The sequence below is a fragment of the Macaca thibetana genome, chromosome 15 (genome assembly GCF_024542745.1).
Source record: "Macaca thibetana thibetana isolate TM-01 chromosome 15, ASM2454274v1, whole genome shotgun sequence".
Classification (NCBI taxonomy): domain Eukaryota; kingdom Metazoa; phylum Chordata; class Mammalia; order Primates; family Cercopithecidae; genus Macaca; species Macaca thibetana.
This window is the reverse complement of record NC_065592.1, coordinates 27,496,716-27,520,096: the sequence shown is the minus strand read 5'-3', so window position 1 is coordinate 27,520,096 and position 23,381 is coordinate 27,496,716. Positions and strand designations below refer to the sequence as shown.

At 39.1% G+C, this 23,381-nt stretch overlaps 1 protein-coding gene across 10 annotated transcripts in view; it reads right to left on the bottom strand.

Annotated features, from left to right (window-relative positions):
- Positions 1-23,381, bottom strand: part of PTBP3 (polypyrimidine tract binding protein 3) — a 115,943-nt gene that overhangs the window by 78,034 nt on the left and 14,528 nt on the right. For 6 of the 10 annotated variants that reach the window (XM_050761005.1, XM_050761007.1, XM_050761014.1 and 3 more), the window contains one exon: positions 844-928. In XM_050761005.1, the coding sequence (XP_050616962.1) occupies positions 844-928 (85 nt within the window). Of the gene's footprint in view, positions 1-843; positions 929-23,381 lie in introns of those variants that run through there. The other 4 variants (XM_050761010.1, XM_050761006.1, XM_050761009.1 and 1 more) reach the window with 1 other exon arrangement.

Sequence of the window (23,381 nt, the reverse complement as noted above, 5' to 3'; positions counted from 1 at the left end):
CCATCCTTTATTAGGATTACAGCAATAGCCTCTTCACTGCTCACTCTCTTTCCAGTACTGCACTCCTTCAATTCACTTTACAGCCACTACATTTCAAGAACATTTATTTTTAAATCATGTGGTACCTTATGGTAGGTAAATTACTTCAATTTTTAGAACGTATTGTCTTATACTTTAATACCTCTATTCCAAGTCCATCATCACTCAAAACAATTGTTTTTTGCTTTTTGTTTTTGAGACAGAGTCTCACTCTGTCCCCTAGGCTGAGTGCAATGGCACATCTCGGCTCCCTGCAACCTCCACTTCCCAGGTTCAAGCAATCCTCCCTGCCTCAGCCTCCTGAGTAGCTGGGATTACAGGTTCCTGCCACCACGCCCAGCTAAGTTTTGTATTTTTAGTAGAGACAGGGTTTCGCCATGTTGGCCGGGCTGGTCTTGAACTCCTGACCTCAGGTGATCAGCCAGCCTTGGCCTCCCAAAGTGCTGGGGATTACAGGTGTGAGCCACCATGCCCAACCTCAACACAAGTTTTATATCTAGCTCTTTCACTCAATAGTTCTGGGTCATCAACATATTGACAGTCTTTTTATCAAAATTATGTAACACAAAGAACATCAATCAAAAAAAGAATCATCAAATTAGATCCAAACGAATCCTTAAAATTTCAAAGGTATAACTAGTGATTTCATCTACGTAAACAGTATATAGTACTTTACTGAAACAAATTTTAGAGTCTGTTATAAGCAGTGGCACTTCAACATAAGACAAGCAAAATAAGAACACTGTAAAAAAATTTTGAAACCCATGGAAAGAAAACATTAAAAAAAAAAAAAAAAAAACTCACCATACACACCTGCAGAAGGAGTAGAACTATTCATGGTAAAAGGTCCGTTAATGATGCCAGAAGAAAGAAGCTCATCAGATCCCCGCTGAAAAGCAAAACCAATGTTTGGTTAATAAACCAAGTTGTAGATAATGGTCCATATTTACTACTAAAAGTATTAAAAGCTAATAATATTACTTCATCTTTGTACGAAGACATCAAATGGGGAACTCCTCAAGAATCACAAAATCAAAAGGTTGGAAATGAACTGCATAGCAAGAAAAAATTACTGCAAATCCACAACTATATTGTTAGTTATTTAAAAAACACAACTGCCACCACAGAAATGGGGGCATAATTTTAAATTCTTTCTAACCAAACCCTGGTTTCCAAAATGTAACATCTGAAACTGCCACACCATATTTAGGGGGTTGCATTATGACATTGTTTTTGTAGCATACATTTATATCCAAACAGTTTGTACAGTCCTCCCTAAGAATCCTACCAATGTATTGAAAATATAATTCATTTCCATATTGGCCAAATTCTTTATAATCAATAACTTTTTATCCATTAATCCTCAAAATGATCTTTAATACAGACTAGTTCTTAAACAACTGTTTAAGTAATTCACTCTTTTTTTCAGGTAAGAGTTTTGATCAACTTCCAAAACCGACTGGCAACACTAAAAAGTAAGTCAGAGAAGTCTTTTCATTGTAACGGTCATAGATCTTACGTTACAATGAAAAGACTTCTCTGACTTACTTTTTAGTGTTGCCAGTCGGTTTTGGAAGGCCGGGCGCGGTGGCTCAAGCCTGTAATCCCAGCACTTTGGGAGGCCGAGACGGGCGGATCACGAGGTCAGGAGATCGAGACCATCCTGGCTAACACCGTGAAACCCCGTCTCTACTAAAAAATACAAAAAAAACTAGCCGGGCGAGGTGGCGGGCGCCTGTAGTCCCAGCTACTCGGGAGGCTGAGGCAGGAGAATGGCGTAAACCTGGGAGGCGGAGCTTGCAGTGAGCTGAGATCCGGCCACTGCACTCCAACCTGGGCGACAGAGCGAGACTCCGTCTCAAAAAAAAAAAAAAAACAAAAAACCAAAACATTTACAAGATTACTTTTAGGAAGGACAATAAATACTGTGTACAAAGTTAAAACCAACCTATTTTAAATAGTACTATCGGTTTAGCTTGGTCAATTTTTAAGAACAAGTGTTTTGATCCACTGGATAATAAAAATAATCCCCAAACAATCCTACAAATATTAGAACAGTAACAGTGTTACAGCACATATTTCATGTTTAAGTGTAGCTGCCACTTCTGTAGGGAACAACTTCAGCCTTTGCTGAAGAAAGACAAACCACCAATATATCTACATAATAGAAATACAATTATTTAAACAAGTCCTGTATTAAACATCCAGAAATTACTCCCTTTGGATATTTCACCAGAAATTTATAGTAACATCCCGGAACAAGAAGAAGGGATTAAGTAAGCAGGATAAAAGAAAACTGAAAATCTCAACTCCCAGAAAAATCAAGACTAAGGCCTCACTTAAAGCACAGGTCTTCCTGATAATAGTTGAGATGTAGATATTATCAGGTTACATATGATAATTAACAGATTTTGTGGTTTGCTGGCTATCTGCAAATAGAGAAAGTTACATTTTTGCAGCTTTAAATGTATTAATAGTAAAAATTAAAACTTACTCAACATGATTTTTATATGAGGAATTTGGTTAAATGCATTACTAACAAAAGATGTATCTTCCACACATATGAGATAGCATCAGTACGTTTCTATCCATACATCAAGTTAATATAATCTTAAAAACCACTTGAGGGTGGTCACTTTAGCTCTTCAGAGATTTGCAGAAATGTATTTTTTCAAGAATAACAAAAAGCACAAGTATAAAGCAAAAATACTGACAAGCTAGATAATATTAAAATTAACAATTTTATTTAACAAAAGACATCATTAGGAGAATAAATAGACAAGTCATGGAATAAGAAGATATCTGCAATACCTAAACCAACAAAGGATTTATATCCAGAACGTAGTAAGAAAAAGAAAAAAGGAAAAACAAAACACTAGAATTCAGTAAGAAAAAGCCAAGATAACCAAAAAATGACAAGAGACTTGAACAGCCATCTCACAAAGTGGTGGACTATGTTACCGTTCCAGAGTATTTGTACCCTCTCCTTTTCCTGAACAAGAATTATTCACCCCCGACCATGGTCATGTGACTTGCAATGCCTCCAGTGGGAGGAGTATAACTCCCTTCCCCACTGACAATGAACACGGTTTTGTAATATCCTTTGGGCAATGGAACATGAATGGACAGGACCTATACTTAATCCAAACAGTAATTTCAAAGATATCAGTCATTTCTGCTAGTTTTTTCTCTTTCTCTCTGAAGTAAGAGCATATCTCAAATAGGAGGTACTCTTTCAGCCTGATTCTCAGAATAACAAGTATAGCTCCATAACAGCTACCACCATTCTAAGTGAACAAGAAATAAATGTTTTCTTAAACCACATATAAATGACTAATACCATATCCCATCAAACATAAGATATTTGACCGCATCCTCATTGGTCATCAGGGAAATGCAAGTTAAAACCAGCATGAAATACTATAATATTAAAAAGATTGACAATATGATGTTAGTAATAATGTGGAGTAACAAAAACTCTTACATGGGAGCTAAGTATAACTTAGTGGGAGTGTAAACTGGTACCACTTGGAAAACTGTCTGATCCAATCTCCTAAAGCCAAATATATGAATATACTAGGATCCCTATATAGTCTACTCCGATGCATAAACCCCAAGATATCGCCTGCTTGTGTGCACCCAGACATGTCAGATTGTCTTCAGCAGCATTATTTGTACTCGTCAAACTGGAAACAACTAAATGCCATCAACTGTAGAATAGCTGAGTGAATGTTTGTAAATGCATGCAATGACTATACAACAATGAGAATGAACTACGGCTCCACATAACATAAACAAATCTCACAAACCTAAAAAGTCAGTCACGGCCGGGCGCGGTGGCTCACACCTGTAATCCCAGCACTTTGGGAGGCCGAGGTGGGCAGATCACAAGGTCAGGAGATCAAGACCATCCTGTCTAACATGGTGAAACCCCGTCTCTACTAAAAATACAAAAAATTAGCCGGGCCTGGTGGCGGGCGCCTGTAGTCCCAGCTACTCAGGAGGCTGAGGCAGGAGAATGGCATGAACCCAGAAGGCACATGTTGCAGTGAGCCAAGATCATGCCACTGCACTCCAGCCTGGACGACAAAGCGAGACTCCGTATCAAAGAAAAAAAAAAAGTCAGTCACAAAGAATACATGCTATATTGTTGCATTTATATAGGGTACAAAAAGCTGGGCACAGTGGCTCACACCTGTATTCCTAGCACTTTGGGAGGCCAAGGAGGGAGGATCACTTAAGGTCAAGAGTTCAAGACCAACCTGGGAAACACAGGGAGACCCCATATCTTTTAAATAAAAATTTTTTTTAAAAATGGATTAGCAAAAGCAAAAGCACAAATGACAAAAAATAAATACACTGAACTGCACTTTGTCAAATATAAAAACTTTTGTATTTCAAAGAACATCATTGAGAGAATAAAAAGACAACGTGGAGAATGGAAGAAAGTATTTGCAAATCACATATCTCACAAGAAACTGGTACCTAGAACACCTAAGAACCCTTAAGCTCAACAATAAAAAAAGACAACCCATTGGATTTGAAAAGGTATTTCTCCAAAGAAGGCCAGTGAGTACATGAAAAGATGCTCAACCTAATTAGTCATTAAGGAAATGGAAGTCAAAAGCCACTTCAAGGAAAAAGTAAGACCATGATACTACCACTTAACTATCAGAACACCTAAAATAAAAAGTTACAATATCAAATGCAGACCAGGATGTGGAAAAAATGGATCTCTCATACATTGCTGGTAGCAATGTAAAATGGTACAGACACTCTAGAAAGTAGTTTGGTGTTTTCTTAAAAAAAACTAAACATACACTTAGCAACCTCAAAAGATAATATGCTCTATGATTTCACCTACAGTATTCTCAAAATGACAAAAATCATAGAGATGGAAAACAGATTAGCGGTTGCCAGGAGGTAAAGATGGTTGGGCGGAGGTGGTAGGTATGATTATATACGGTACCATAAGGAGATCTTTGTGGTGATGGATTAGTTCTGTATCTTGACTGTGATGGTAGTTATGAGAATCTACATATGCAATAAAATCAAATAGAACTATATACAGGCACTGTGCCAATACCAATGCTCCTGTTTTGATGGTGTACTATAATTACATAAGATGTGACCACTGGAGGAAACTTTGTGAGGGGCACACAGGACCTTTCTGTAGTATCTTTACAACTTGCCATGCATCTCTAATTGTTTAAAAAGTTTAATAAAATTAAAATTAAAAAATAAAATATAGGATAACAGGTACTTCATTCTGAGCCAAAGGATTCCTACTGGCTTGAGAGTCTTGCTGTCTTAGAACAGTCATCACTAACACCTGTGTTCAACTCTGCCACAGCCCGCTGCTACAGATCATTCTCAACACTGTGCCTCTGTACAACAGTGGTCCAGAAGGCATCCCTTCAAAGATAAGCAGAACAAAAAGAAAAGAAAGAAACATTACAAAAGATAGATAACATACACCAGAAACTACACAAATTTCAATTGACAGCAAATAGCTTTTTGTAAAATGAAAAAGAAAAAATTGACCTAATACCCTCTCTAAAACAAAACTATAAAGGGATACAACAGCTCAAGGGAAAGGCAAATAAGAAATCTACCAAAAGAGTTAAAGGAAAAATTGGTGAGAAAAAAGAAAAGGCAGTATCTTGAAAGTCAAACATTTGAGAAGTCAAAAGCACAAACACCTTTCTACCATCCAAACAAGTTACCTGCTGTGAGGAACTAACTCTTTTCATATTTTTGACATAAAAAAACTAGTAAGAAGAAATGTACAGGAAAACACTTTCTTAGAGACACTTGAGATTACCAGAAAGGCACCTAGAGGAGGTGTTAAACTGTTAACACAGGCCCCAGATAAGGGCTAAGAATCCCAAAAGCTGACTATAGTCTTTTTTTTTTTTTTTTTTTTTTAGACAAGGTCTTGCTCTGTCACCCAGGCTGGAGTACAGTGACACGATCTTAGCTCACTGCAACCTCCGCCTCCTGGGTTCCAATGATTCTTATGCCTCAGCCTCCTGAGCAGCTAGGATTACAGATGTCCACCACAACACCCAGCTAATTTTTGTATTTTTAGTAGAGACGGGGTTTCACCGTGTTGGTCAGGCTGGTCTCGAACTCCTGACCTCAAGTGATCTGCCCACCTCGGCCTTCTAAAGTGCTAAGACTACAGGCGTGAGCCACCATGCATGGCCTCACTATATTCTTCTTAATGCACACATGCCATTTCAGTTTCCATTTGACAGGGACATAAGTTACTCATATTTTTTTCTATTTTTATCTCATTCAATAAACTGTTACCTAGTTTCCTACCAAATAAATCTCCAATCAACCATTAATGTGAAATTATTCCACTGGTTACTGAATCAAGTCTAAACGCCTGTGATGGCAATGAAACGCTCTCTCTAATCTGGATCTCTTCCTCACAATAACACTCCCCTGTCATGTAATTTTCTCCAAATAAATCATACTTATTCTGCATCTTTTTATGATATTCTCCTGCTTCAAGCACTATCCCTTTGCTACATATCCAATCCTATCTACTAGTCACAGATAAAATGGCACCAATCCTTAAGAATTTTTCTATCCCAAGTGAAAAGCTTCAACGTAATTTTTACCACCTTTCAACATTAAAATGTGTATGGTTCTAGAATTTTAGTTCAGTTCACATAATCTATTATTCCTATATTTATAATTATCAATATCATAATTTTGTCAAATATGTACACAAAGTTCTTAGATACCTTGAGGTCTATTTGCGCCTTTATACTATATTATACTATCCTATAGCAGAGTATCAGGTACAAGATTAACAGCCCTCTGCCTTGGCTACTCAATACAATCACATGGGCAGCTAAAAAATAAATACTACAGGCTGGGTGCAGTGGCTCATGCCTGTAATCCCAGCACTTTGGAAGGCTGAGGCAGGCAGATCAAGACCAGCCTGACCAATATGGTGAAATCCCATCTCTACTAAAAATAAAAAAATTAGCCAGGTGTGGTGGTGTGCACCTGTAGTCCCAGCTACTGGGGAGAGAGAGGTAGGAGTATCACTTTAACCTGGGAAGCAGAGGTTGCAGTAAGCCAAGATCACACCACTACCCTCCAGCCTGGGCAACAGAGCAAGACTCTGTCTCAATCAACCAATCAATACTACAGGCTGGGCACAGTGGATCATGCCTGTAATCCCAGCACTTTGGGAGGCCAAGGCAGGTGGATCACCTGAGGTCGGGAGTTCGAGACCAGCCTGACCAACACAGTGAAACCCCATCTCTACTAAAAATACAAAAATTAGCCAGGTATGGTGGTGCATGCCTGTAATCTCCACTACTCAGAAGGCTGAGGCACAAGAATCACTTGAACCCAGAAGGCTGAGGTTGCAGTGAGCCGAGATTACACCACTGCACTCCAGCCTGGGCAACAGAGTCAGACTGTCTCGAGAGTGAGGAAAAAAAAGTATCCATTTTTAGTACCAGAGTCCATACCTTCTTTGTACAGAATTGTACAGGACATTTATTAAAGTCTCACTTACGGTTAACCTTTGAGAAAAAGAATAAAGCATGTATCTGCCTATGCATTTGAATTTTTCCTGCAGAACACTGTGATGAGATTTGTTTAGAGAAAAAAAAGGCAAAAATTTTCACTGTAACCACCTTATTTAAGCATCTTTGCCTACTTATCCAGTTATCTCAGAATATATCTATGAATATGAAATAGCTGGATCATATTTCATTTTGATAAGTCATTTATCTTAATACGTATTTTATGAAGTTATAATATGAATCTATGCTCTGCTTTATTATCCTTTTAGCTAATAAGCTTTCTCCATGTTGTTAGTCTGTCACTATTCATTTACTTATTTTGTGAGACAGAGTCTCGCTCTGTCGCTCAGGCTGGACTGCAGTGGGATGATCATAGCTCACTGCAGCCTCAACCTTCCAGGTCAAGCAATCCTCGCACGTTAGCCTCCCATGTATCTAGGACTAGAGGCATGCATCACTTTGCCCAGCTGATTTTTCAATTTTTGTAGACAGAAAAAATTTTATTATTATATTTGGTTCTACTGATTAATCGCTTATTTTTTTGTAGACTCTTGCAATTTTGCCCAGGTTGCATCACAATTATTTTTAGTAGATTATCATAATTTTATAATAACATCCTTAACTATTCCCCTATTTTAAATTATAGTGTTTTGTCTATTATTACATAATTTATATCAGTAAATCTTCAATATAGCATTTTTTCAGAATATTCAGAAGTGAAACAGACAACTTTTGTTTTTTGAGGAAAAGGTAAAACTACAAGAAACCTCAAATTCCTATAGCAAAATGCAGGGTAACTTCAAGTTACTACTGCACTACAAGTGATGACTAAGAAGCATTTTTATTTCTACAGGAGTCTTTCAAATACTGTTAAAATTAGCAAATGACTGCCTCATTTTAATATGGCCTACAGTTTGTGTAGTAAAAAACTTACCTTGCCCAAAGAAAGGTGTGGCTTTTGCCCTTTCCTTCTTGGAGGTAATCTCTAAGTCCTTGAAATATCACGCCTGAGGACTGTTTTTTGTTTGTTTGTTTGTTTCTGCCTGGCGGCCTTGGGTCACCAGACAGTCATAGGGTAAGGAATAGCCATGCCAGAAAGATGGATAACGTGATTTAGGGTAGGAGCTTTGGGTCACACCTGAAGGGGCTGGAAACTAGACTGAAATCAGCCTCGTGAACAATAATTATTTAGGCCTATATAATAGTGTTCCAACAAAAACTGTAAACACCAAGGATCCAGTGAGTCTCCCTGGTTGATAATACTCCATGCCTACTGTCACACACTGATGCTGGGGAAGTAATGTGTCCATGAAGCAGGGACGACGGTACTTTCCAGGACCCTGCCTTAGGCATTTCTTCCCTAGGCTTGATTTTAATCTGTGTCCTTTCCCTGTAGCAAACCATGCTGGGAGTATAAGTGCTTTCAGTGACTTCCGTGAGTCTTTCTAGCAAATTATTGAACCTGTGGGTAGCTTCAGGAATCCCCTACACTTACAACTGGTGTCAGATGTAAGGGCAGTCTTGCGTGGACCTTGTCTCAAAACATCACAGTTGGCCTAATTCTTCACATGGTTAAATAAATATAACAAAAGTATTAATTTGCTTAATATTTCTTACACTTTTTTTTTTTTTTGAGACAAGGTCTCACTCTGTCACCCAGGCTGAAGTGCGGTGCACAGCTCACTGCAACCTCAATCTCCCAGGCTCAAGCGATCCTCCCACCTCAGCCTCCTGAGTAGCAGGGACCAAATATGCATGCCACCATGCCTAGCTAATTTTTGTATTTTTTTGTAGAGATGGGGTTTCACCATGTTGCTCAAGCTGGTCTCCTGGGATCAAGCTATTTGCCCGCCTCAACCTTCCAAAGTGCTGGGATTAGAGGCCTAAACCACTGTGCCTGGGCAAAAAAAAAAAAAAAAAAAAACTATTCTTAACCTTTGAATTACCATTGGACTTCCATCTGTAAAGAAAAACAGTAGTCTGAGAATGAGATCAAATATTCAAGTATAGAAAAACCAGAAAATTAATTTAAATTTGTACTTCTTTTTTTTTTTTTTTTGAGACAGAGTCTTGCTCTGTCACCCAGGATGGAGTACAGTGGCGCTACAGGGTTCACTGCAACCTCTGCTTCCTGGGTTCAAGTGATTCTCCTGCCTCAGCCTCCCAAGTAGCTGGGATTACAGGCACACACCACCACGCCCAGCCAATTTTTATATTTTTAGTAGAGACGGGGTTTAGCCATGTTGGTCAGACTGGTCTCGAACTCCTGACCTCAGGTGATCCACCCACCTTGGCCTCCCAAAGTGCTGGCCAAATTTGAATTTCTTAAATTAATGCAACATCTTAACTGTCACATTCAAAATATAAACTCTATTTATAAGGATACGGTGAAAGTTGCAAAGTCTTCAAAATAAACAATTACATTTGATAATTCTACTTGAATTCTATTTCAATGATAATAGGAAGAGCTTTTTGAAAAGAATAAAACACGCCTACAATAACACATAAAGGGAACCCTAGTATCAACTGAAGTGTTGGAATAGCGATTTTTATTGTCTTATTACACATCAAGAGCAATTAAAATATAAGATATTTGCCAGGCGGGGTGGCTCATGCCTGTGATCCCAGCACGCTGGGAGGCCCAAGTGGGGGAATCACTTGAGCTCAGGAGTTCAAGACCAGCCTGGGCAACAGAATGAGATCCCATCTCTACCAAAAACACACAAAAAATTAGCCAGGCATGGTACCACCCACCTGTAGTCCCAGCTACTTGGGGGGCTGAGGTGAGAGGATCGATTGAGTCAGGAGGTCGAGGTTCAGTGAGCCAAGATCATGCCACTGCACTCTGGCCTGGGTGACAAAGGGAGACCCTGTCTCAAAATAAAAAATAAAAAAGATAAATAAGATCATAAAGTTTCATTCCTGGAAATGTTTTATCATTCTTTATAAAAAATAAACAAGACGTTTCTCAAGTAATTATGACACTTTTAAAAGCTGGTAACTTTCTCCCCCTAATAATTTCAGAATATGACAAACAAAAGACAAAGAGAACAAAAGAAACTTACATTTGAAAATTAATCATAAAATAATTCTGACAACCACAATTTTCTAGCCAAGTTTTTTCCCAAGAACTCATTTTCAAATTACAGAAAACAAAGGCTTTTTTGATATTATAAAACCTAAATCCCAAGAGTCACATTACTTTGTAAAACATTGTAAAAGATGAGAAAAACAGAGTTATTAGTTCTGTATTATTACTTTAAACCAACCTTGTCCAACATGCAGCCCAAGGGCCACATGCAGCACAGGATGGCTTTGAGCGCCTCCCAATGCAAATTCATGAACTTTCTTAAAACATTAGGAGATTTTTTGGTGTTTTTGTTGTTAGCTCATCGGCTATCGTCAGTGTTAGTGTATTTTATGTGTGGCATAAGACAACTCTTCCAATGTGGCCCAGGGAAGCCCTGCTTTAAACATTCCCTTTTTTTGAGACGGGGTATTGCTCCATCACCCAGGATGGAGTACAGTGGCATAATCAGGGCTCAAGCAATCCTGCTACCTTGGTCTTCTGAGTAGCTAGGACTAGAGGCAAGCACCACCATGCCCAGCTATTTTTTATTTTTATTTTTTGTAGGGATGGGGTCTCACTTTGTTGCCCAGGCTGGTCTCAAACTCCTGGGCTCAAGTGATCCTCCTGCCTAGGCTTCCCAAAGTGTTGGAATTATAGGCTTGAGCCACTGCAAAGTTAAACTTACTCCTTTTATTTTAAAAAAACAAAACAAAACTTTTCTTTCCTAGACATAAATTCTTTCTCCGGAAATCACTGCATTTAATTACAGATTACTTCAATATAAAATGAAAAGTATTTATCAAAATTATACTTAATATTCATATCCTAAGTGTCTCAAAAGCAATTTTACTTACATAAGCTTTGACTGCTATGATAACAGATTATGGTTTAAGGGAAGAATGGAAGATAATCAAGCAGAATGGAGACATTTTTAAAAGGAAGGAAAACTTGGACAAGTGAATGCAGACGACCAAAAGAAAAAAGACTGTACCACAGGTAAACAAATTAACATATACAAAAGAAGGCCTGAATAAGCCAAATGTGAAGACATGGGGGAGTGGCAGGGCAGGTGCTGGTTGCAAACAACACTGTGTGTTTCTAAGGACAGTCTCCTTAGAAACACACAGCAAATTTACATAAGTCCAGCGGTTGCTCTGTGGACTTGTCAGCTCTCTGGCTAAGTCAACACACCAATCAGCTTTACTGGCTCAAGTATCAATTACTGAAGCTCTCGCCTGCTGATGCATAATTCACGGGGCGAACAAAGCAAAGAAATACTGTAATTAAACAACACAAATAAGTGTTTCATCATCAAATTTGATAGGAATTGGTTTTATTTAGCATTAAAGTAAAGCCATTGAAGTAACATGTACAGATGATTCTGAAAATAAACCAAATGCATATGAAATTCAAGAAAATATATTTGTTTAAATCTATCAAGACACTACATGACTATACAAAAGAGGCTATCAAAAACCTATTTCATAATTTTCCAGAATCCTAGACCTTTTTTTTTAATTAATAGAATCTTAAATACTGAAATACCCAAGTCGGACCTTTTTCCAGCAGATAGTCTAGTGACCCTGTGTGAACACTTCCCAGGACAGAAAACTCACATTGGTTCTGCCCTAAGTTCTTCCAGAAACAGAAATAAAAGTGATATTTATATGGAGTCTCACTATACTATATGCACTTATTGATTACTTACCTTTATATACTCCTCTACAGAACCTACTACAATGTTTCATATATAATCGACGTTCAAAACTTTTTTTTAAAAAAAGTAATAGGCCGGGTGTGGTAGCTCACTCCTGTAATTCCAGCACTTTTCGGAGGCCGAGGCGGGCAGATTGCCTGAGGTCAGGAGTTTGAGATCAGTCTGGCCAACATGGTGAAACCCTGTCTCTACTAAAAATACAAAAAATTAGCTGGGTGTGGTGGTAGGTGCCCGTAATCCCAGCTACTTGAGTAGCTGAGGCAGGGGAATTGCTTGAACCAGGGAGGTGGAGGCTGCAGTGAGCCAGGATCATGCCACTGCACTCCAGCCTGGGCCACAGCGCGAGACTCCGTCTCAAAGAAAAAAAAAACTGAGTAAGAACTATAGAGATAAAGGAATAAACAGAATATTCAATAGGGGGTTCGGATTCATTGTGCGGCACTACATGAAACTCCAAGGGCTTTGTTTTAAGCATTTAGCATTTAAACATTTAAACATTTAAACATTCACCCTTCCATAGCCGCCTGTAACTCTAAACACATCTAAACCCAAAGACATTTGCTACTGGTAACTCTACTGACCCTTTTGATTGAGATCATACCCTCACATACACTGTGGCCCCATCAACACCTTTCATCTACTGAGTGTGATTATCCCTAAACATTCTCTAAAGAATAGTTACCAAATTGTTCATTTGTGACATTTTCCATTCCAAGGCTGCCACTGTTGAGATTCTAGGGCAGTGGGAATAAAAAAGATAGTTAAAGGTAGAGGAAATTATTTCAATGAGCAGCTGTGGCAATGTTTAAAAACTACTCTGTTTGGACAGTTTCAATAAAGTGATTCTGACTGCCTTCATTTTATATGGACAGCTTAGCAACAAAATATCAACACTTTTTTTGAAGGCAGCACATTGAAATACTTTCTTTAATGACTGCAAGTAATTCCTCTAAAAAGCCTTCTAATTCATGACATCCAATCAAAATGCCATTCATTTGAATATTTATTCAGTTCCTACCATATAGCTATAACCCACATATATTGAATTCAGTATGTATAAATGTGTAAGCAATGATATTTATTCATTCAACAAATTCAATAAATATTTACTGAGCCACCAGCTATGTGCCAGGCTTTTAACCACTGGGGAAGATTAGGGGACAAACGAAAATCCCTGCCCTTATCTTAATAGAGCTTACAATCTTGCACAAAGAAACAAATTATTATCAAAGAAAGTAAATTATGTATTATGTCTTAAAGTCTTAAGTGCTTCTTAAAAAGTAGGAGAAAAAACGTCAGCAGTGCCAGAGGTGAAAAGAATTTCAATTTCAAATAGGACAGCAAGGTACAACTTAAGAGAAAAAGGCATTTAAGCAAAGTCTTACAAAAGTAAGGAGTAAGCAATGTAGATATCTGAGGGAAAAATGTTGTAGGTAGAGGAAACAAAATGCCTTGCATGTTCTGGAAAAACAGTAAGGAGGCAATTATGGCTGAAAGAGAATGAGCAAGGGGAGAAGTAAAGAGATTACAGAGAAGGTGTGTCATGTGATGCAGGGTCTTAACGCCTGTTCTAAAGAATCTTACTCTGAGCAAAAAGAGGAAAAGAGAGTTTTGAACAGGAGTGAAAAGATCAATTTGCTTTTTTAAAGGATCACTCTGGCTGCTGTGTTAAGAACAGTCTTTAACAAGACAAACAGGGAAAGACTCTGGTTTGGAAGCTGTGATGATAATCTGGGTTAGGGGCCAGGGTAGTTGCAGTTATGGTGGAAATGTTTTGTTTTTTTTTTAATATATGATCGGCCCACCATATCCATGGGTTCTGCATCTGTGGATTCAAACAATCACAGACTGAAAATATCTGGAAAAAACTGCATCTATATAAACATGTACAGACTTTTTTTGTCATTACTCCCTAAGCAATACAGCATAGCAACTATTTACATACCATTTAAATCGTATTATAAATAACCTAAAGATGACTTAAAGTATTCAGGAGGAAGTGTGCTAAGTTACATGGAAATACAGTTGACCCTGAACAACATGGGTTTGAACTGCCCGAGTCCAAATGAGGATCAAAAATACAGTATTCCCAGGATGCAAAACCCAGTTATATGAAGGCTGACTTCTTATACATGCAGGCAGACTTCACCTATACAGAGCCAACTGGAGAACTTGGGTATGCATGGATTTTGCCCCCCCCCCCCCCCCGATACTGAGGGACAACTGTATTCTGAAACAGATTTGCTAGCCAGGCACAGTGTCTCAGGCCTGTAATCCCAGCAACTTGGGAGGCTGAGGCAGAAGGATAGCTTAAGCCCAGGAGTCTGAGACCGGCCTGGACAAGAGCAAAACCCCATCTCTGAAAAAAAATTTTTTTTTAATTAGCCGGGTATGGTGGCGCATGCCTGTAGTCTCAGCTACATGGGAGGCTAAGGCAAGAGGTCATCTGAACCCAGGGCATTGGAGGCTGCAGTGCTCTATGATTGTGCCTGTGAGTAGCCACTGCACTTCAGCCTGGGCAACATAGCGAAATCCCACATCTCTATTTTAAAAAGAAAAAAAGAGTCAATGTAATAAAACAAAAAGACTCAGGATCTATTTCAGATTAATTTCCCGATTTTGATTAACTGTATCACAGTAATGTACAGGAAATTATTTATAGGTAATACACTCAGAAAAATTTAGGGGTTAAAGAATAAACTATAGTCTCAAAGCATCTTCCAACAAATTATTGATTATGAAAAGAAAATTGGTAACTTTACAATGGAAAAGACTGGCAGAAAATCACCTTAACCAAGTGATTAAGATACCAAAAAAGGGGGGGAGGCCGAGGCAGGAGGATCACTTAAGGCCAGGAGTTTGAGACCAGGCTGGGCAACATAGTGAGACCCTGTATCGACAAAAAACAACAACAACAACTCCTCACTGGGCCTGGTGGTGCATGCCTGTGGTCCCAGCTATTCAAGGACTGAGACAAGAGGATCACTTGAGCCCAGGAAATCTAGGCTGCTGTGATCTGTGTTCATACCACTGCACGAATGAGACCTTGTTTTTAAAAAAAAAAAAAAAGAACGGGTGTGTGTACATTTACATCTATAGAAACACTATATACAGAAGGGGAAACAGTAAGACAATTGGGGGAAATGATAAACAAATGACAAATGGCACAAATATGAACTGGGTAAAGGATATACGAGTTCTTTGTACTCTTCTTATAATCTTTCTGTAATTTTATATTAAAATAAAGTTTTTAGAAAAATAATAAGTCAATGAAATTCACATTAGTACACTAAGAAAACATAAACCGTTAAAAAGAAAAAGGCCGGGCACAGTGGCTCATGCATGTAATCCCAGAACTTTGGGAGGCCAAGGCGGGCAGACTGCTTGAGTCCAGAAGTTGGAGGCCAGCCCAAGCAACACGGCGAAACCCTGTCTCTACAAAATATACAAAAATTAGCCAGGTATGGTAGTGCCTGCCTGTGTTCCCAGCTACTCAGGAGGCTGAAGTGGGAGGACTGCTTGAGCTCAGGAGGTCAAGGCTGCAGTGAGCTGAGATTGTGCCACTGCACTCCAACCTGGGTGACAGCAAAACACTGAAAGAAAAAAAAAAAGGAAAAGGAAAATCAAAGTATATATGTGGTATGTACACACTATGGTAAGCTATCAGATAAAGATAACATGATCATATAACAAAGTCATACCCATAGTAATTTACAACGAAAAAGTAATTGCACTTACATAACCTTACTTTGACATTAATAAGACTTTTTCTCTTTTAAGAGACAGGGTCTCGCTCTGTCACCCAGGCTGGACTGCAGTGATGCAATCACAACTCACTGTAACCTCCTCTCATGGGCTCAAATAATCCTCCCACCTCAACCTACCAAGGCACTGGGACTACAGGTGTGTGCCACTACACCCAGCCTAATAAGTTATTTTTATATTCATTTCTTCGATATTTATTCACCATTGTGAGTAGGCAGCTGTACTGTTTATCCATGCCTGCATAACTAATTACTCCAAAATTTAGCAGCTGGAAAAAACAAATATTTTGTAACTTAATTTGTGGAAGTCAGAAACCTGGACGTGGCTTAGCTAGGTCCTCTGGAGAGTCTGTCACAGACCGGAATCATTTCAAGGCTTAACAGAACAAATGAAGGATCCACTTCCACATTTACTCAAGTGGTTGCTGGCAGGATTCAGTTTGTACATGGGCCTGTCCATAAGATAACTTATAATATGGCAGCTCACTTTTATCAGAGTGAGCAAAGAGAAAGCGAAGCCAGAGTCTTTTGGAAGTTAATCCTCTTAAGTAGATTTAAGTCCACCATCTTGCCATTTGTTGTCTTTGGCTCATCTGTTCTTTAACCTATCTTAAATACAGATAGATTAAAAGAAAAGGAATAGGAAAAAAATACAGCCAGTTCTCCGTATCGATTACTTCTTCATCCATGGATGAACCAAATGAAGACGGAAAACATTTGGGGAAAAAAAGTTCCACAAAGTTACAAAAAGCAAAAGTTGAGTTTGCCATGTGCCAAATACTACCTTGAATGAATCCACGCAAATGAGGTTAAGTGTAAGCACTGTATTAGGCATTTTAAGTAACCCAGAAGTGATTTAAAGTATACAGCAGGATGTGCTGTAAGTTATATGCAAATGCTGCTCTATTTTATATAAAAGACTTCAGCATCCACAGATTTCGGGGTCCTTGGGAAGTTGTGGACCAATCTCCCAAGGATACAGAGGGAGAAATGTATACCACACAAATACCAACCATAAGAAAGCTGGAATGGCTACATTAACATTCCAGACAAAGTACACTTCAGGATAGGAACTATTACTAGAGATAAAAATGTATATTTCGCAAAGAGACAAAAGGTCAACTCACCAAGATATAACACTCCTAAATGTGAATACATCTAGTAACTGAACTTCAAAATACATAAAGCAAAAACTGACAGAACAGCTGGGTGCAGTAGCTCATGCCTGTAATCCCAGCACTTTGGGAGGTCAAAGTGGGAGGTTTGCTTGAGCCCAGAAGTTTGAGATCAGCCTGCACAACAAAACAAGGACTCGTCTCTACAAAAATTTAAAAATTAACCAGACACAGTGGTGTGTACTCTTTCAGTCCCAGCTACTTAGGAGGCGGAGGCAGGAGGATCCCTTAAGCCTAGAAGAGCCTGGGCTACACAGCGAGACCCTGTCTCAAATGAAACAAAACAAAACAAAACAAACAAACAAACAAAAAAGAAACACAGAACTACAAAAAGAAATACACAAATCCACAATTGCAGATGGAAATTTCAGTATTTCTCTTCTCTTTAATTAGCAGAATAAAAAATCAGTAAAGATACAAAAAACCTGAATTTCAACCAGTCTGTCCCACTGACATTTAAAAGGCACTACACCCAACAAAATTAGACTACACATTCAAGCATACACAGAACATTCATAAAGACAAACCATATGTTTGACATAAAACCAACCTATGGATACATAAAGGGATCGAAATGATACAAAGCATCCTGTCTGATCAAAGTAGTAAGCTTTAAAAAAACCAGTAACAAAAAGATATCTGGAAAACCAAAATATTTATAAATTAAACGCATTTATAAAAAATCATGGGCCAAAAGAGAAGTCCCAAGCAAGAACAGAAAATATTTTGAACTAAGTGAAAATTAAAGCCAGCCATATCAAAAGTTGTGGGATGCAGCTAAAGAAATAGAAAATTTGTACTCAGGAGGCTGAGAAGGAGGATCACTCGAGCCCAGCAGTTCAAGGCTGTAGTGAGCTATGATAGCGCCACTGCACTTCAGCCTAGGTGACAGAGTGAAATCCTGTCTCAAAAAATAAAAATAAAAAACCATTTTAAAAAAGAACGAAACAGAACATCTGAATGACATGGTTTTAAAAACTTAATTCATAATTTAAAACCTTCCAACAAGGAAAATACACTCACAAATAGCTACACTGATGAATTCTATCAGAGTTTTAAAAGAAATAATATCAATCTTATACAAATTATTTCAAACAGAAGGGAACACTTTCCAACTCATGTCAGTTGTGGTCATCTGATCGTTCATTGTCTTTCAAGGAATTTGTACATTTGGTCTAAGGGACTCATTATTTCCTTCCTTCTACTTTCTTGGAATTTAATTTTTTCTGAATAAAAATGAAAACAGGATAAAAATTCTGAGATAGCACTAAAGCCATGCTTAGAGCGAAATTTATAGCATTAAATTATTACATTCAAAAAGATCTCTAGTCAAAATAGCAAGTGTTGCCAATACATTGTAACAATGGTAACTGTCATACACTAACAGAGAGTTCTCTGGAACTATCTAGTAAAGTTAAGCATATGCACTACCCAGATCATGCAGTTTCTCTTGAAGTGTGGTAGGCGAACTTCTAAGGTGGTGCCAAAAGATCCCCATCTCCTAGAATTCGTGTCCAAGTGTAATTCTCTCTCCTAAAGTATAGGTTGCACCCAGAAACTCGCTTCTACTGAACAGAATACAGCAAAAATGACGGGATGCCACTTCTGAAATTAGGTTTCAAAAGACTTTTACCTCATACTCTCTTGCTCTCTTTTTACATATTTATAAGCAGCAAGTTGTCCTAAGGAGAGAAGCACATGGCAAGAAATTGAGTGTGGCTTCCAGTAAGGCCTTTATCTCAAAGGCCCAGGAGATGACTCCTGCCAACAACCACACAAGTGAGCATGAACATGGATTCTTCCTGGAAGCCGACTGCAGCACCCACCAACACCTTATAGAAGTTCTAGAACCAGAAAACCCAAGTAAGCCATGCCCAGATTCCTGACACACAGACACTGGCAGATAACAAATTTGTTAGTATCTTAATACTAACAAATAAATGTTGTTTTAAGCTGCTTAAAAAGAAAGTATAAGGCTGGGCACAATGGCTCACGCCTGTAATCCCAGGACTTTGGGAGGCTGAGGTGGGTGGATCACTTGAGGTCAGGAGTTCGAGACTGGCCTGGTCAACATGGCGAAACCCTGTCTTTACTAAAAATGCAAAAATTAGCCAGGCATGGTGGCAGGCAGCTATAATCCCAGCTACTTGGGAGGCTGAGGCAGGAAAATAGCTTGAACCTGGAAAAAGGAGGCTGCAGTGAGCTGAGACTGTGCCGCTGCACTCCAGCCTCAGTGACAGGATGAGACTCCGTCTCAAAAAAAAAAAAAAAAAAAAAAAAAAAAAAAAAAAAGAAGGGGACGGGTGTGGTGGCTCACACCTATAATCCCAGCACTTTGGGAGGCTGAGGCGAGTGAATCACTTGAGGTCAGGAGTTCAAGACCAGCCTTGGCCAACACGGAGAAATCCTGTCTCTACAAAAAAACTACAAAAATTTGCCAGGCACGGTGGTGGGCACCTGTAATCCCAGCTACTCGGGAGGCTGAGGCAGGAAAACTGCTTGAACCCGGGAAGCAGAGGCTGCAGTGAGCTGAGATCATGCCACTGCACTCCAGGTTGGGCTACAAAGCAAGACACCATCTCAAAAAAAAAAAAAAAAAGTAAAGAAAAAGGCCAGGAACAGTGGCTCACACCTGTAATCCCAGCACTTTGGGAGGCCAAGGCAGGAGGATCATTGGAACCCAGGAGTCCAAGACCAGCCTGGGTAACATGACAAAACCCCATCTCTACAAAAAATGTTTTTAAAACATTAGCTGGGCATGGTGAGAGGATTGCTTAAACCCAGGAGGCAGAGGTTGCAGTGAGCCAAGATTGCATCACTGCACTCCAGCCTGGGCAACACAGTGAGACTCCGTCTCTAAATAAAAAGAAAAGAAAAGAAAAAGAAAAAAAATTAGCAAGGCACAATGGTACATGACTGTAGTCCCAGCTACTTGGGAGGCTGAGGTGGGAGGATCACTTGAGCCCAGGATCCAGGTGCACCATGATTGCACCACTGCACTCCAGCCCGGGCAAGAAAGCAAGACTCTGTCTAAAAGAAATACATCAAGTCAAGAAAAGCAAATTAAACTCAATGTAAATAGAAAGAAGGAAATAAAGAGTAAAACTGATGAAATTCAGGAGTCAACCAACACAGGAAATGAATAAAACCAAAAGCTGCTTTTCAAATAGACCAACAATACTGAAAGCTATACCAATCAGGAAAAAAAAGAAAATATCAATTATGAATATCGGTACTGAAAAGATGAAAATTACTACAGATCCTACAACATTAAAAGGATAGTAAGAAAACATTATGGGCCAGGCACAGTGGCACCTGTAATTCCAGCACTTTGGGAGGCCAAGGCAGGCGGATCACGAGGTCAGGAGTTCGAGACCAGCCTGACCACAGTGAAACCTTGTCTCTACTAAAAAAATTAGCCAGGCATGGTGGTGTGTGCCTATAATCCCAGCTACTCAGGAGAAGCAGAAGAATTGCTTGAACCCGGGAGGCGGAGGTTGCAGTGAGCCAAGATCGCACCATTGCACTCCAGCCCGGGTGACAGAGCTAGACTCTGTCTCAAAAAAAAAAAAAAAAAATCATTATGAACAATTTTACATCCATAAATCCTAACAACTTAGCTGAAATACAAAAATTCCCTGAAAAATACAAATCCAACACCCATTAATGTTACCAAAGAATAGCAAACAAGAAATAGTAAGAAATGCTTTCAACCTAAAAAAAGGGCATCTAAGAAAAACCTACAGCTCAGAAAGACTGACTGCTTTCCCCTAAGGAGCAGCAATAAGGAAAAGATACACAGAAATCAGAAAAAGAAATAAAGGTCACCCAGATTAGAAAAGAATAAAACTACATTCTCAGATGACACGATCACGTACATAAAAAATCCTGGCCAGGCGCGGTGGCTCACGCCTGTAATCCCAGCACTTTGGGAGGCTGAGGCGGGCGGATCATGAGGTCAGGAGATCGAGACCATCCTGGCTAACACGGTGAAACCCCGTCTCTACTAAAAATACAAAAAATTAGCTGGGCATGGTGGCAGGTGCCTGCAGTCCCAGCTACTCGGGAGACTGAGGCAGGAGAATGGTGTGAACCCGGGACACGGAGCCTGCAGTGAGCTGAGATCATGCCACTGCACTCCAGCCTGGGCGACAGCACGACTCTGTCTTAAAAAAAAATAAATAAGTAAAATAAAAATAAATTAAAAAAAGATAAAAATCCTAAGAAATTTACCCAAAAAAAGGAATGTTTTTATAGCAATATCACAAAATACAAGATCAATATGCAAAGTATTTCTATATACTGACAATAAAACACCATTTACATTATCAAGAAAAATGGGATACATGTGCAAAACCTGCACACTGAAAACAACAGACCAACACTGAAAGAAATTAGAGACGACATAAAAGAATTTGAAAGCTGGGTGCAGTGGCTCACACCTGTAATTCCAGCACTCTGGGAGGCCAAGGTAGGCAGATCACTTGAGGTCAGGAGTTCAAGACCAGCTTGGCCAATATGGTGAAACCCTATCGTGACTAAAAATATAAAAATTAGCTGGGCATGGTAGCACACACCTGTAGTCCTAGTTACTCAGAAAGCGAGGGCAGAAAAATCACTTGAACCTGGGAGGTAGAGGTTGCAGTGAGCTGAGATCACACCACTGCTCTCCAGCCTGGGCAACAGAATGAGACTCTGACTCAAAAAAAAAAAAAAAGAAAAGAAAAAAATTGAGATATTGTTTCATAGAAGGCTCAATATGCTTGAAATGTCAAAAAGAAATTAAGAAAATTTGATTTATGGGCCAGGCACAGTGGCTCATGCCTGTAATCCCAGTACTTTGGGAGGCCAAGGTGGGCAGATCACCTGAGGTCGGGAGTTCAAGACCAGCCTGACCAACATGGAGAAATTCCATCTCTACTAAAAATACAAAATCAGCCAGGTGTGGTGGCACATGCCTATAATCCCAGCTACTCAGGAGGCTGAGACAGGAGAATCTCTTGAAACCGGCAGGCGGAGGTTGCAGTGAGCCGAGATCATGCCATTGCATTCCAGCCTGGGCAACAAGAGCAAAACTCCATCTTAAGGGAAAAAAAAAAAAAAAGAAAATTTCATTTACAGTAGCTACAAAAAAAATACTCAGAAATAAATTTAACCAAGAAGGGTACATTGAAAATTATAAAACACTGATGACAGAAATTGAAGACACAACCAGGAACAATAGCCTACACCTGTAATCCCAGCATTCTGGGAGGCCGAGGTGGGAGGATCACTTAAGCTCAGGAGTTCGAGACCAACCTGGGCAACACAGAGAGACTGTAACTTTACAAAAATTTAAAAATAGCCAGGTGTGGTAGCATGTGCCTATAGTCCCAGGTATTCAACAGCCAACAGATACATAAAAACATGTTCAACATCACTAATCATCAAGACACTACAACTTAAAACCACAAGGAAATATCACCTCACATCTGTTAGAAGAGCTATTATCAAAAAAGGAAAAAAAGAAACCCTTGTACACAGTTGGTGGGAATGTAAATGAGTAGAGCCATTATGGAAAACAGTATGGAAGTTTCCAAAAATATTAAAAATAGAACTACCATATGATCCAGCAATCTTTCTACTGGGTATATATCCAGAGGAAACAGAGCCAGTATGTCGAAAAGACATCTGCATTCCCATGTTCATTGCAGAATTATTCACAATAGCCAAGATATGAAACCGACCGAAGTGTCCCTTAGTGGATGAATGGATAAACAAAATGTGGTATACACGTACAATGGAATACTATTCAGCCTTTAAAAAGAAGGGAATCCTGTCATGAGACAACATGGACGAACCTGGAGGACACTGCATTAAGTAAAATAAGCCAGGTGCAGAAAGTCAAATGCCACACGATCCCACTTACATGCACAATCTAAGAAAGCTGAAAGCATAGAAGCTGAAAGTACAATGGTGGTTACCAGAGGTTGGGAGTGAAACTGGGGACATTTTGGTCAAAGGATACAAAATTTCAGTTAGCAGAAATAAGTTAGAGAGATCAATCGTTTAACATGGTGA